The sequence below is a fragment of the Pelodiscus sinensis genome, chromosome 14, assembly GCF_049634645.1.
Source record: "Pelodiscus sinensis isolate JC-2024 chromosome 14, ASM4963464v1, whole genome shotgun sequence".
Taxonomy (NCBI): Eukaryota; Metazoa; Chordata; order Testudines; family Trionychidae; genus Pelodiscus; species Pelodiscus sinensis.
In genome coordinates this window covers 38,009,781-38,026,297 of record NC_134724.1, presented here as the reverse complement: position 1 = coordinate 38,026,297, position 16,517 = coordinate 38,009,781, and the positions used below count along the sequence as shown (strand labels likewise).

General features: G+C 43.4%; 1 protein-coding gene across 7 annotated transcripts in view; it reads right to left on the bottom strand.

The window, feature by feature from the left end:
- Positions 1-14,152, bottom strand: part of NEO1 (neogenin 1) — a 304,427-nt gene extending 290,275 nt beyond the window's left edge. For all 7 annotated transcript variants that reach the window (XM_075897560.1, XM_075897561.1, XM_075897562.1 and 4 more), the window contains exon 1: positions 13,881-14,152. In XM_075897560.1, the coding sequence (XP_075753675.1) occupies positions 13,881-13,983 (103 nt within the window). In that variant the 5' untranslated portion in view covers positions 13,984-14,152. The remainder of the gene's footprint in view (positions 1-13,880) is intronic.
- Positions 14,153-16,517: the final 2,365 nt, after the last annotated feature.

The following is a 16,517-nucleotide window of genomic DNA, read 5'->3' as shown; positions in this document are numbered from 1 at the left end:
TAATCGTTCCATTTTACTCAGCATTGCTGAGCACTGTACCCAGTGCTGGGTGCCACACTAAGAAAGATGTGGACAAATTGGAAAGAGTCCCAGGAGAATAGCACAAATGACAAAAGGTTTAAAAAACACAACCTCTGAGGAAAAGCTGAGACAAACGGATATTCTTCGTTAAAAAAAAAGAAGGCTAAGGGGGAAGGGGGAACATAACTGTTGCCAAATATATAAAAGGTTATTACAGAAAGGAAACCAATCAATTGTTCTCCTTGTCTACTAGGCTAGGACAAGAAATAATTGGTTTAAATCTCCCTTTATTATTATTATATTAGGAAAACCCTTCTAAATATAAAGATAGTTAAATTCTGGAACAGGTAATCTAAAGATATGTGGAATCATCAGAGGTTTTCAGAAATAGGTTAACAGACATCTGTCTGAGATGTTCTAGGTATACTTAATGCTGCCTCAGGATGGGGGAAATGTACTAAATGACCTCTGGAGATCCCTTACAGCCCCACATACATTAAGTCTGTTAAGTATCGTGTAATTGACTAATCAAGTAGTCGATGCATTTTTGCATCGACTATTCGATTAGCCGATAGGGCGGCACTGCCCCTTTGAAACACCGCAGCAGTTGGTATCCATCTTTTGGTATGTATCTACAATAGGGGTGGGCAAAAGGGTCTCTGTGGGCTGGATCCAGCCCGCAGAGTTCCTACTGCTCCCCTGCACCCCAGGCCAATCAGGACCCAGGGATGGGGGACATGCAGTGCTTAGAGTCAACCCTGGCAGTTCACTCTAAGCACTGAGCACCAGAGGGCAGGGAGCAAAACATTTTGTGTGGTTCCCTCCACCCCCTGGCCAATCAGGGCCTGGGGCCAGGGGAGGAAGCACGTTAAGTCTCCTCCTGCTCTGCAAGGAGTGTGTGGTGCTTAGAAGCGCTGTGCGCTGCTGGCAGGGGAGGAGGAGAATTCACATGCTTCCCCCACCCCCAAGCCCTGATTGGCCTGGGAGCAGAGGGAGCGGGCAAAGTCTCCTCCCGCCCTGCGCTTCTAAGCGCCACATTCTCCTTGCAGGACGGAGGTAGGGTGGGAGGAGACTTTGCACGCTCCTCCTGCCCTCAGGCCAATCAGGGCAGGGGGAGCGTGTGACCGCTCCTCCCGCCCTGTAAGGGGCTCAGCACTTAAAGTCCATTACCAGCTGCTGCTCAGCTGGCGGTTGACTAGGCACAGTACTCCCTTGCAGGGTGGGGGCAGGGAGCAAGAGACTTTGCATGATCCCCATCCCTCAGGCCCTGATTGACCTGGGAGCAGGGACGGGAGCGCACAAATTCTCCCACCACCAGTGGCATGGACACTTAAGAGGGAACTGCCAGTTGTTCAGAACAGCTGGCAGTGGCAAAGACTTAGCATGCTCCTCCACCCCCAAACCAGAGTATTTGGGTGGAGAAGCACGGAAGCATCCTGGCCCTGCCCCTTCTGATTTCCGAGGCAGCCCAGGGCGACTTCAGAAATTTCTGAAGTGGCCCCTGGTCAAAAATTATTACCCACCCCGATCTACAAAAAGAGTTATGACTGAAAATAAAAGAAAATAGTAATGCTGGGGTTTCTACTGTGTATTATCCTTGGAAACTGCATGTCCAAGACTATAAATGTCTAATATGATTATGTGGATACCTGAAACCACATCAGGGCTTTTATCAGTGTAACTATTTTGGAAAAAATTGAAAGAATACTTTTAACCAAAAATTATACCAGTAAAACACAAGCATAGACAATTTACGGGAAGGGAATTGCAACACTTTCTCCCCCACAAACATTAGAGCCTGACTATTTCATTGTTCCTACAAGAGCCTCCAACTTTTTGGATTCTCCTCTTTCCGGACTGGCTCCAGTGCACGGCTCATCTCTTTCCCAGACAGCATGAAATTTACATAAATCTTGTCAGTATCACAGCTAACCATTATTGTTCCAATTTCTAGGAATTAACTTAAGCCACACACATCTGAATTTTTTAATCGTACTATTGTTGTTAAGAAAAAAATTTATAAGAAATAATAAAATGAAAGATTCAGATAAGATCGTCTACCTTTTCAATTTACTTTTGCACTTACCATCACACAGCACATCATCAGTATCACTACTGCCCCGTAAACTCATTCTTATATTTGTTTGAATCTTTCATACAGCAATCATGCAAGGAAGAGATCCATTTTAAATACATAAATATGTAATTGATTGAAAAATCATTAAAATTGACAGTCTCAAAACACATTTAATGCCAAAAACAATTTTAATGCTTTTTTGAGCTAACTAGATTCAAGTAAATGTGCCCTTTATATGAAAAGCAGCAATCAATTAATGTAGATAGTTATGCTACAGTAAAAAATTTTTTTTTAAATTCCAGTTTCAAAATGTTGAAATCTACAACCTATTACTATTATTACACACACATCCTCTGTAATGCAGCTAAATAATTTCAAATAATGACAAATGAAATTTCACACTAGTCAAGGTGAAGATCCTTAAATGACATTTCCTTGGGATTTCTCAGATAAGTGGCTAAAGTGTTTTCACGGATATTAGGCAGCCAGGCCTCACAGGAAAAAAAAAGTGTAATCCACTTAGTGGTTTTCCATTTTTTCCATTTAGTACTTAGTATATCCAAACCTCCTTTTCTGAAAGATAATTATAGTTTGTCCCCAATTAGGAAACTGTCACATGAATGAAACCTTTCTATTAAACTGTAATTAAATTTATACTGAGAATTCATTATCAGTTTAAAGCTGAATTTTTGGAAAAAATATTTTAATTCACCAAATTCAACTAGAAATAAATGAATTTGCATCATTTTAACATATGAAACTGTGAATTACAGAATGTTTAGGCCTAATCTGATAAGGTTACATATGGGGAAAAAACTGGCTTTGCTGTAGTCTCAGATGAGTATTCCGCAAAACTTATTTTGTAATGTCACGGTTGTCCAAACTGCATTTTTCTGTATACAAGATCATCTCAAATGGAGACACAAATATTTGAATTTGTTGCAATACAATGTTGTTCACTCTCATACTGGCAAACGTAAAAACATTTTGATCCCAGCTTCACTTACAGCACATTGAATTCCCATGAGCAGTCCTGTAAAGCAGCAAAGGATAAAACAATTCTTTCTGTGGCCCAGTTTCAAAGTAGTGTTTCCAGAAGTCAATACCAAACATTTTATTTCCTTGTTAATGTCTAGCTAGCCCTTCTTCTCCACCGTATGATGCTCTGGACCCACCTACTCCTCAAATTATGACTACGGTATTCATGGTTTAAAATGAAAAAAAATAAGCAAAGTTTAATAAAGCCAACAATAGGAGCTGCCACTCATGTTAGGATTCAAAATCCACCCACCTCCCCCCCAGTAAGAACTGGAGGAAAATTCTGATATCAGTGACAGCCTCAATTCCCCCCCCCCCCCCCCCCGAGAAAATTAAGAAAAGATTAATTAATTTTGCAAATATTACAACATATCACATTCCACTGAGCAGAATGGGTTTATAATACTGGGACAAACGATCTTCAGGCTCTCTCAGAGCCTATTTGGTGGCACTTGTTCCATGTGTTTTCCCTTCTCTAGAAGTAACTATCGTGTAGAGCAACTGACCTGATAAGTGAATTTTTAGATGTTAATAAACATCTCAAAGAAAAGCCCAGGATTCACACACACACACACACACACACACACACACACACACACACAATCTGAGGCACTCTTATCTTCCTAAAGCCTTATCTCACAGTCTTTTCCAAATAGCGTGAATTTCTTATTAACCTGGTTTCTTCCTGCCAGAACATTCCAACACCACAATGGTGTTTATTCTTAGTGTCATTTCTCACCTACCAAACAATTTATAAAATTATTTATAAAAAATAAAATATCATGTGACACTGTGTGAAAAAAGGAATCAGTTTACCGGGGAAGCACGAGCACAGTGTATGTATCCCACAGATAAATGACTTTCTGATGGGAACAGCGATACCAGGCATCCAGTTTTTGACTGGAATGGCCAGTCAAAAAGGGAACCTGGCAGCTCCAGCCAGAACTGCCAAGTGAGCCGTTAAAAGTCCAGTCGGCAGTGGGGGCCCACAACTAAAACAGGTTCCCTACCTGTCCTGACTGTGCAGCTCCCAGAAGCAGACACAAAGTCCCTGCGACCCCTAGTTCAGGGTTGGGTACAGCCTCACCATTGATTCTATGTTCCAGGGGGGAGTTAATAGTAATCTCCCATCTCTGGGCAGCCAATGGCCTGTGCTCTTCAATGCCATGCTGTAGAACCCCTTATTTATTTGACAAATAAAATATGCAGAATTTTAAAATATTATGCACAGAATTTTAAATTTTTGGTGCAGAATGCCCTCAGGAGTAATCCGTTGTATGAGTCCAAGTACTGCTCAGCTTCTCAACTTTTAGAGAGTCAGGAAAGCACTTTTGTATCATAAATGAACATCCTGGCCCGAATTCTTTTTGTATTAGCAACAACTGGGATTTAGTTTTCCAACTGGATTTTTATGAGGAAATTATTAAAAACAGTTTAGTATATTCACAGTATTCGATGTACAATCCACGGAATTGGCTACGGTAGTTGGAATTACCAAATACAGAACTTCAGCGATTTAAGTAACTTCATGAAAGAATTCATTGTAAATGGTTAATGTTTGCAGACATGGAATGGAATGTTCATTTTACCCATTGAATTTTTAACATGCATTTGGGTATCTGTTCTCCAGCAGGGTGCTTTGAATTGAAAAGTATCATGACACTGCAGTAACACACTTTTTAAAAGGGCTCTTATAACATCACGGTAAAGAGTTCAAAGGGCATTAACTGCTTTTATCATTCTTTTAAGGCCATTTCATCATTACACTCCCTGATGCCCATGAGAATAATAGGCAATAATACCCTTTAGCTATCAAAGTACTGTATTCATCCGATATTATTCACAGTAGATATATACTGCTAAATTTGTACTGAGTAACCGAAAACAAACAGGCATAAACAAAAGTGCATTGAATACTTTAGCATGCAATAGTCCTGGAGGCATTCTGTACCAAAAAAAAATAAAAATTCAGTGTACATTTTTTTAAAATTCTACACATTTTGTCAAAATAACACTACATAATGATTTCGATAATTTATTTCAAAATATCAGTCAGCAAGTATGTCTGTAACAATACAGACACACAAAAATGCCCCTAAGACTAGAAAGAAATCCCCATGGCAACCCAGTTCCTGTTTCTCTAGCCTCCAGCTGGGCTTGGGGAACAGAAGGGAGGACCAGATACCCACAAGCCCTCCCATCCAGACCTCAGCCTCAGCCCTCCAGCCCATACACCCAACCCCCAAATGCCCAGATTTCAGCCATGTAGCCTGACAGGCTCAGGTACCCCCACAGGGGTCCCCCACCGCAGTACTAGCATCACCTTCCCCCTCTGAGCCCAGCCACCGGGCCACCTTTACCCTGAGGAACGCACTCCCGCATTCACCCAGAATCCAGTCATGTGTCCCTCGCCCTTCTCCCCCAACCCCAGATATCCAGGGATGGAGATCAGCCTGATGTTCAGCCCCAGGCTTCTGTGGAGTTTCTGGCATGCCACCCTCTCCTTCCCTCAGAGCATGCTCAGAACTGTAGCTGCCAAAAACCCTCAATGTCTTCCACGTGTGGGTGGGCTCTGCCAGGTCCAGCAACGCCCAGTAGCACTGCAGTCCATATCTATAGGGAAAAGGAAATTCTGCACACACTGTTAATGTCTACAGAATTCTGCATTGCCCAGTGGCGCAGAATTCCCCGGGAATAATAAAAAACAGGTTATCCTGAGCCAATTTTGTTTAGCCAGATCCTGCAGAAATAAAATACTTCCTCTCTTCTCTCAAAGCCTTAAGCATTACCCTCAGCAATGCAGTTCTGTTCATTCCATCATCCAATTTAATTAAGTTTTTCTATTTTAATCTCTAAAATTATTTTATCAATTGAGTGTAAAGTTTTCGTATCAATCATATTGTTCACTTTGCAAAATTAAGAGTTGAAGATAGTCTCAACAGCATATATTTATCACTTAAAATACTGAACATGTTACAAATGAAAGCACCTAATAAATTCAGTTGAGAGAGATGTTGCTACATAGAAATTTTATTTTTCCAGCTAATATTTCCTTCCTCATAATACCAACAGTTTTTAACAACCCTATAATGCAACTACATGAACATATACAACTACATGGAATTATTCAGTTTACCATCTGCAATAGGTAGCTTAATGACTTCACTGAAGAATTAGCAATCAATAATAGACAACCAATAGTATTGTTGATTTCTCAAATTCTCCCATACAACTGTAATATTTATTCTATGGATTAAATAATTAATTATTTTGGCTCTTTTACCTGATATTTTTGAGAGACTCTAAGTGGGTAAGATAATATGTTTTATTGGACAGGTACAAATATTCTTATATGCCCGCGTATTTTTCAATTGATATTGAACTATTTCAGTATTCTAAAAGGAATGGTCAGGCAGTATATCTCCACATGCATAACCCAAATACATAGCTAGTTATTTAGAATTTAGTGAACACAGGCTACTACTTTTAACTTTTGCCTCTCAGATTTGTAGTGTAAGATCAACTAGTTTGACATTTGGCAACAGTATTTTCTATCACATTTTTGGACATTTATAGCCTATTTTTAACATGCTGCATTTAACTACTAGATTTATTATCATCATCATCAACCAAGTGCTCAACACCCCTTGGTGTCTGATGCTTCCCTCACTATTTCCTTCCATCTTTCCCTGTCCAGTGCGGAGTGGCTTAGTTTCTGTAGAATGGGTCTACAGAATGCGTTGAGTGGGGCACAGAATGTGTTGAGTGCACCACCCAGTCTTTGAAAATCAGATTTCTTCGGTGGCCAGGAGTGCCTTTGGGCAACTTCGTTTGAACCGCCAGCTGCGACCCTTCCTGAACGAGCATGACTTGGCCACAGCGATGCATGCTCTTGTTACATCCCGACTAGATTACTGTAATGCACTTTATGTAGGGCTGCCTCTAAAGAGCCTTCAGAAACTTCAACAGGTCCAGAACGCAGCTGCTCGAGTTTTAACTAATACTCGTTATACAGAGCACATTATGGGAGTGCTTCGGCAGCTGCACTGGCTTCCGGTATGTTTCCGGGCACAATTTAAGGTTTTAGTTTTGACCTATAAAGCCTTAAATGAGTTGGGTCCAGGGTATCTGAAGGACAGTCTTCTCTCATATGAACCTGCCCGGGGACTGAGGTCAGCTGGGGAGGCTTTGCTTCGTGTTCCCCCACTTGTGGAGATAAGACTAACATCTACGTGGAACAAGGTGCACTCAGCTTTTGCTCCCAGGCTGTGGAATTCTCTCTCTCGGGATATTCGCATGGCTAGCGTTGTTCCGGCGTCAGGCTAAAACCACCCTTTTTACTCATGCCTTTATTAATGCTTGAGTCTGTATGTGTGCTTTCCTCCTCTCTATATGTTTTTAGCTGGTTATGTCCCTCTGAGGTCTCATATTTTAAATGCTCATATTTTAAATTTGTATATATATTTGTATTTTTTTTGTTTGTTCTTGTAAGCCGCCTTGAATATTTTAAATAGTAAGGCGGGGTAAAAATATTTAAATTAAAAAAAATAAATAAATAGGTCCACACCAATCTATGATTTCATCTACCCGTTCTCTGTGGGATCTGCCTCTCCTATTCGGACCATCCATTATGCCGAATACCAGCATCTTAACTTTTTGCTCATCATACATTCTGCAGATATGCCCAAACAGCTGTAACTACCATTGTATAACCTTCTGCAGTAGGTTCTCTTTCAGCTGTATCTTTCTATGTAATTCCTCATTGGTGACCTGCATCCATCCTAGTCTCAGGAGCTTTCTTTAATGCCAATTAAAGATTTTCTCTCGAATGCCAATATCCTTCTCTTCGAATCTTTCATTGTCATGAATCACATAAAATGTCTGTTGTAGTTAAGAAATAGATTTGCAAACCACTATAAACCACTATTATACCACTAATAGGTAAATGTTGGGATTTTTCCTATACATCACCACCAAGGGTACATCTAGACTACAGGCTTTCGTCAACAGAGGGTTTGTCGACAAAGTTTCTGTCGACAAAGAGCATCTAGACTACATCCAGTTCTGTTGACAAAGCAAGCCACTTTGTTGACATGAGAATGTAGACGCAAAGGACAGTGTAGATGCAATAATGCCTTCTATCGACAGAATTCTGTTGATAAAAGGCGTTATTCGTCGTAGAATGAGGTTTAGCGCAGTTGACAAACTGACGAGTTCTGTCGACAGAACTCAGCAGTAGTATAGACGCAGGTATAGTTTTGTTGACAAAAGTCCACTTTTGTCGACAAAACCCTGTAGTCTAGACACACCCCAAAAGAAAAAACTACTATTGCATTTTACTAAAGTAAAGAATTAGTTTGTGTCTTTTTGCCATATAGATCAGTCTCACTGTGGCTTGCTTTGGGAGGTGGGGGAGGGGGGTTACATTACGGCAACTATGAAGAGACTATGCAAGAAAATATTTGCTACCATTTACAGGTGCAGCCATTAAGGAGCTAGGTAACTAATATCTGGTCAAGTAAATTAATGTCTAGAGCAGTGGCTCCCAACCTTTTCAAGCATACATACTCCTTTTCAATCTATTAATATTTTACAGAACTTCCTTCCCCCAAAGAATATAGCTTTGTCTGCAGCCTGCATGTCCCTCAGCCCATGCCGCTTCTTGAGCTGCGTCCCTCAGCCCGCTCGGGAACCAGTGCAGTCTGAGAGACTTGCTGGCTGCCAGCACGGAGCCTCTCAGCTCCCACAGCTCTGTGCCGACAGCCAGCATGTCCTTCAAACCATGTTGCTTCCTGAGACTTGGAAAGCAACACAGACTGAAGGTCATGTTGGCTGCGAGAGGCTCTGTACATTTATCTTAATTTCTATTTTAAACTTTCCATGGACCCCCTGCAGTACTATCACGGACCAGCAGGGGTCCACGGACCACAGGTTGGGAACCACTGGTCTAGAGAAAACGGATAACTAATCAAAGGAACTCTGGAACTGTAGTGAGGGGAGACTGAAAAGAAGCCAATGTTGGCTACAAAAGTGACTTTTCAAAAAAATTAGACACGAGTAACAGTGATCTTGAATTTTCAGCCAATTCAAGTTCTAATCTTGCAGCCACTGAGATTAATGGACAGTTGACCACTGATTTCAGTGGAAACAGAATCAAGCCTGCTTGATTTTATTAACCTCTCTCTCTCTAAGAAATTTTTCATTTTATTAACCTCTCTCTCTCTAAGCCCAAAGTCAGATTCTTCACAGGAAACTGCCCTCTCACACATTACAAAGTATAAAAATGAAAACATATCCTTATGCACAGGGCTCGACAATAATACAATCTACTCACCCGTGGTGAGTAGATTGTAACCCAGAAGAGCCGGGTTCGGGCGATCTACGCATGCGCAGAACGAACTGCGAATGCGCATATTACCGGACAGTGCAGCTGGCGAGCGGGGCTCGCCGCGGTTCATTGAGCCCTGCTTATGCATTTTTAGAAAAAATTATAATTGCAATGGCATAGCTACTATATATTTGAGAGAATTTGTCTGTCTAGTCGAGAACTCTTCCCCAAGGGAAAGAGCTAAGACCACCAAATTCAGTATACAGCTTCCTCTTATAACTTAAAACAAGGTAAGGGTTTGGTTATACCAAGAAAATGGGATGTGTTCAGAATGGGATTGCTTCCAACAAAACCATACAGAAAAGAGACAATCACTAGGCAGGTGAAGGAGACTGGTTGTGGGTTTCCCGACTCCCCCATCTGGGACTGCCCCAGCCCAGAGCTGCTCACACTTTAGGGATGGTCGGGGGGTGCTGAAGCTTCCCTCCTCTCCCAATTCATATGGGAAAGTTGCTGGCTGCTCCCCTTTGTCAGGGAGCAAGGGGGAAGAGCAGTTTCCTGTATTCCTTACTCTGGCTGAGGAGCACAGGGGGAAGGCCAACCTGGATCTGCCCCAGCTAGGGAACATGAACCCCTCCCCATCTGTGCCCACTAGAGCTAAAGGGGTCACAGGGCCAATGAGACGCACCCCTCCAAGCTGCTGTGGTGAGAGGGAGCTGTGGAAGTCCTCTCTCTCTGGTGCAACCTGCATACTGAACCCCTCATCCCCAGACTAGAGCAATGATTTAAATGAAGCACGGCCATTTTCATTTTATTATCCAAAAAACAAAAATTAATTCAGTTAAACACCTGAGCAATGCTGGGTAAATCATCTAGTACTTCATAACTAGACAATTTCTAAAACGCTAAAATTGATGTTTCTATTGCAATTCATGTTTTCTGTCCCAAAGCAATTTACAGGCAGAAACTAGGAAATTATGCATTGTCACAAAGGAAAAATATATTTGCTAAAAGAAATGTTAGTACTGTTTTTTGTAATGTACTTGAAAACACCCATATTCTTCCATTTCTATGCACCCTGGGTCTATCCTTTTGCTGTGTTGCTAAGAGGAAAACATATATTAAATATATTTTAAAACATCTCATAAAGATAGAAAGCCACAAAAAACTGAGCTGCCTGATTATTTAAAAAAAAAAAATGAGATGCCTGAGTTGTGTTTAGATTTTTCTGAGAATGCTTGCATACGTTTATCTTCTCCTTCTGAGTAAATAAATGAATAGTTTCTCATCAGGATACTATATATATATGCGCAATATGGTATTCATACAAGTCATATTTATCATGTACCTTTGTCCTCCTCACCTACACTCAACACATGAAGTCAGGTACACCAGAACAATGCAAGCTTCTGAACAACTTTCAAAGACAAAAGATTTAATGTAAATACAAAATATTCAAACAAAAATATAGCATCTCTCCCACACTCCACCAAATTACACCACCCTGGCAATAATCACTCCTAGAATAGAACAGTGACACACAAGTGTCTGATCTTTTGCAAACCACCAGGACACTTAATAGCCAAGAATAACCAAGTGTATACTATGTTATTAATAGAAAGGAGAAACACAACTAAGCCAAGAAGCCTATTTTAAAATGAAAATGATAATATTTTCCTCATACTTCCCACTTGTGACAAATGCATAACACACGTAGGTAAATGTATAAACTGATAAAACCTGTGTAAATCCATACATTAGTTTATTATAATAATTTATCCCTTTGTCCACCATCATTTAATTGAAAGGGAAACTACAACCAAAAAATAAATTTAAGAATGCTAAAATATGAAGTATAAAGGTAATATCACTGCAAAAGTGGGGCTGAAAGAAACAAACCTCTCACAACTTAGAGAAGTATCATTGTATGACTCTCCTCGAGATAATAAAAAGTAACAAACTTTATATAAAGCATTATCTAAAAGATTCTACATAATCCTGGTTGTAATTGACTCCATTCACTTAGCTCTACCGACTATGTGGTATTCCTGCTGTATAAAGTCCAGATAGTGAGACTATTACGGTCATATTCTTTGTTCACAAATTAAAAACACCAAATCAAGATAACCTTTCACTGCACTATATTTATGGGGTGCTTATACAAATGCCAGAACAATACATCATGCATATAGCCTAGGAGAAGTTATTTTCATTCAAGTCACTTACATGTCAAATTATATGCTGAACAGTCAATATACATGTATGACAAGCATCAGATTTATGCAGATGGTGTTGGCAGCTTGTAATATAGAGGAGGTCTGGTGGTCCCTTCTGGCCTTAAACTCTGTGACATTGGTAATTCCTTTAGTGTCCTGTGTATAATTATTTTGTAAGTTAAATATTCACAAAACTTCTTAATGAAACAACAAACCCATAGCCTTATAACTGTATGCAAACCTTGAGCTCCCCACACCTATCTGTTTCTGTCTCCCGCTGCCATTTTATTTCGACTTAGAACTAGATATAGTTGCACATAGCATATTTTGGAAATTTAATAATCATTGCATACATAGTTAAGATAACAGGAATTATATTGTAATGATGACTTGGAATATTAAGAGTAATAGCGTTACTGAGAGTGGAAAAGGGGTAAATTAATCATTTAAAAGTTAACTTTGCAAACGCATAAAAAACAATCAAAGAACTAGGTATCTCTAGCTGCTAGGGCTCCTGTTAACATTAACAGAAGTTACATAGTGCAACAGTGCAAAGAATAAACCTGTCAATTTCAGTAGCTATAGTATGTATTAGGAATGTATGATCTTACAGTAGCCATATGGTGGAATTCACTCTTGGGGCTCTGCTGCTTTAAAGGTCACTCAAGCAGCACGCTCTCGCTCCCCCTCTGTTTTTTTAATGGCACCTGCAGTGCCCAATGAGTAAGTTATATTTTATATACTAGAAGAACAAAATATTTGGTTTCCAAACGCAGTTGTCCAATACCATTCCAAGACAGGCAATAACTGCAAAAACAATCTACATGCCTGCCAATCCCAATGCTAAAAGTAGCAGGAGCAATCTTTGTCTATCACCACTAATCGGTCATTTTCAGACTAGCGACACAATCTAGCCCTATTTCTTCCTAGCCAAAGATACAAAGATAGATAATTTTTCTTTAAAAAAAAAAATACAGCAAAAGAATAGTACTAACTGGCCCATTTCCAGGCCACAGATTCAAGCCAACTTTCAGAGAAACTTCTTTTGGTTCCAACATTTACTTCTCTCTCTTTGTGGGTCCCTTCACTACATCTTTTGCTAATATATCCCACTTTTAACACCATTTTCATAAGGTACAGGCTATGCTTTAGACCTGAAACTTACAAAACTTGCATTTTGTAAAGATTAAGACTTTCCTATAATGTAAATATCAATCACTATACATACATATTTTATAGCAAGAGCAGGAACCCATGCTGACAATCCCCATGCCAAGTTTCTGTCCAACAGGATTTCAAACAGTCGTATTTATACCATGTAACAACAGAGCTTATTCAGTCAGTTCTACAAAGAAACTCCAATGCCTCAATAGCTACAACACTATTATTTAAAATATCAAAATGCAAGAGCTACAACAGATTTCCAGTAAAAAGTTAAAGATATTCCTTGGCACTAGAAACCAGATTTTTTTTCTGCATGAATTCTAATGCTGACAAAGGGGCAAGAGTTCTTTTTTCTTCTTTTAGCCAAAGCTTTACAAACTAAGCAGCTTACACTATTAAAGACTTGATAATCATTCTATAACACATTTAACAGATTTGACATTATTTGTAAGATTTAGAAAACGCTAATTCATATTACATTGCAACTGGATGTGATTAAAGATTTTAAAGCCCCTGAAAACCGGGATTCTTGGTGGAAACACTTTAAAGACCATGAACTAAGAATTCGACAGACGTGACTGTTATAACAACTGATATGCTGCAAACCCATTAATCTAAAATCCTGGACGCCAGCCAATCCCAGTGTTCAAAAGGCAAAAGTGGCATGAGCAGCCCTTGCAGGAGCTCATTAGTGGTCACTCGCAGCAGTGACCCGAGCTAGCCCCGTTCTCCCCGCTGGAGGCCCGCAGACGGCTCCCCTTCCCCTCCTGGCTAGAGACCAGCGAGCGGGGGGTCCGCGCGCGCAGCCTGCCCATCGCCACAGGTTGTCCGCGGCGGGCTGGTCGGGGTCCCCAGCAAGCGGGTCTGGCCTCGCAGCGCCGCGGGGCCCGCCGGGCTCGGGGGCCACAGGTCGGACGCCGGGCCAGGTGCCGCCCCCGCAGCGAGCCCGCCCGCCGCGCGCTTACCGGGCAGCCCCGCGCCGCGCCAGGCTCCCCCCCCAGCGCAAAGTGCGCGCGGCCCTCAGCCCGCCCCTCACCTGCGGGGCTGTGCGGGCCGCTCCGCGCGGCGGCGGGCTGGGGCGGCCCGAGGAGCAGGGCGATCCAGAGGGGGCCGAGCAGCCGGGCTCCCCGCGCCGCCATCGCTGCGCGCCCCGCGCCCGGCAGCCGGGCTCCCAGCAGCGGCCCCTCCCCGGGGCGCTCCCCGGCCGGGCGCGGCGGCCGCCTGAGGGGGGCTGGCGGGCGAGGGCCGGGCGGGGGGGTCACTCCATCGCGGGCCGGTCCCAGCGCCGGGCTTCGCGTCTCCCACACACAGCGCGAGGGCACTCACCGCGCTCCGCCCCCGCCCGCGCGCATGCGCCTCGCGCGCGGCTCTTCCCCGACCCCCCCCCGGGCGGCGGCGCGCTCGTGCGACTGCCAACCGCCGGCGGCGCGCGTGGAGCGGCCCCTCCGCCCGGCGAGCTGGAAAACGCGGCGCGGGTGGCAGGGAAACCCGGAGCGGCAGCATTGCGGGGGGGCACGGCGGCGCCATTCTCCCGCGGGAGCCGCCCCCCCGCTGGGCGACGGTCCCCGCACCCCCCGTCGTCTACCCCCCCGACTCCCCACACCCCCCGACCCCTACGCCCCCAGCCTACACCCCACTGACCCCCATACATCCTCCCTACACCACACTGACCCATTACACCCCCACCCTACAGACCCCCTACACTCCCATCCTACACCCCCCTGACTCCCTACGCCCCCACCCAGCCTGCACCCCACTGATCCCCTACACTCCACTAACCCGACACTCCCCACCCTACAGCTCCCCTACACTCCCATCCTACACCCCACTGTATCTCCACCTAGCCTACACCCCGAAACCCTACACTCCACTAACCCCCAACACTCACCCCTGCCTACACCCCACTGACCCTCACACCTCTCTCCTACACCCCATCCCCTCTTATACCCATCTGACCCCCTAAACCCTATTCTACACTCCTGACCTCTACACCCATCCTACACCCCACTGACCCTCCACACCTCTCTCCTACACCCCATCCCCTCTTATACCCATCTGACCCCCTAAACTCTATTCTACACTCCTGACCTCTACACCCATCCTACACCCCACTGACCCTCACACCTCTCTCCTACACCCCATCCCCTCTTATACCCATCTGACCCCCTAAACCCTATTCTACACTCCTGACCTCTACACCCATCCTACACCCCACTGACCCTCCACACCTGCTGCTCCTATGCACCCCCATTGATCTCCTAAACCACCTCCCTCCACCTCTGACCCCCTCTATCTCCTGCACAACACCCCCACGAATCCCCTACACTACCCATCCTACAGGCCACTTATCTTTTAGAACTCCTGCTCAATATCCTCACCCATCCCACACCCCTGTGACCCTTACACTCCCACCAACCTAACACACCAGTTCCTGTATCCTGCTTACTTCCTACACCGCCTGCCCTATGCCACTGATCCTACACTCTTCACACTCCTGATCCTACAGCCCCACTGAACACATGCCCCCGATCCTAACCCCTCTGGCTCCTACTCCCCTAATCCAACACCCAATCCCCTTCACCTCAACACCACACCTTCCCTTCCCACCTCCCATCTTACATCTCCACCAGCTCTACCCCCTCTCATCCTAAACAATAATTGTTGACGTTATTGGTAACTACATTTCTCAAGTAACCAAAGGATAACCAAGAGATGCTTATCTTTAATAATGATAAAAAAGTACATTCTGCAATGCAAAATACAACTAAAGAGAAGACTAAGTATACTTTCAAAAAAAGCAAGACAAGTATTTTTGTTCTTCTGGTGGTAGCTGGTTTTGTACTTTTGTTCTTCTGGTGGTAGTTAGTTTTATATAGTACTAGAGTTTCCCCAGAGTGGGTGTGGTCCTTAACTTGATTTAATTTTTGGTTTTGTTTCAATCATTGCTCTGGGACAGGGTGAGAAGGAGGGGGTTCTATATGCAGGCTACCCAAGGGAAGAGAAGACAACCCCAGCCCTCTTTCACTGCAGCAGCTTGGAGCCAGGTGAGAAGCGTCTCTTCATGATCACTGCAGCTCCACTGGTGCACATCCCTCAGCTGAGGCAGGTCCAGATTCATCTGCTTGCTGCGTTCCCCTGCCAGATTGAGGAATGAAGCAAACTGTGCACTTTCCCCTCGGTCCCTGATGAAGGGAAACAGCTGCTTGGGGATGGGAGGCTCAGGGCTGGTGCAGTCCTGGATAGGGGGTGTACCTTCCGACAAACAGAGGAATAGGAACACCATCCCTACCCATCCTGGATAATAGTCATTGAGGGAGGTATCCACCAAGAACTTATTATATTTTTGAAGCCTGTTATAGTCTTGGGCTTCACAACATCTTCTGGCAAGGAGTTCCAAAGGTTGCCTATGCATTGTATGAAGAAATATTTCCTTTTATTTGTTTGGTAATCTCTAGACTTGTGTTATGAGAAGTAAATAGCACTTCCGTATCTACTTTCTCTACACCCATCATGATTTTATAGACCTCAATCATTTTCCTCCTTAGTCATCTCTTTTCCAAGCTGAAAGAGTTGTCTTATTACAGCCATTCCATGCCCCTAATACTTTGTTGCCCTTTTTCTGAACATTTTCCAATTCTAATGTATCTTTTTGAGATGGGGCAACCATATCTTC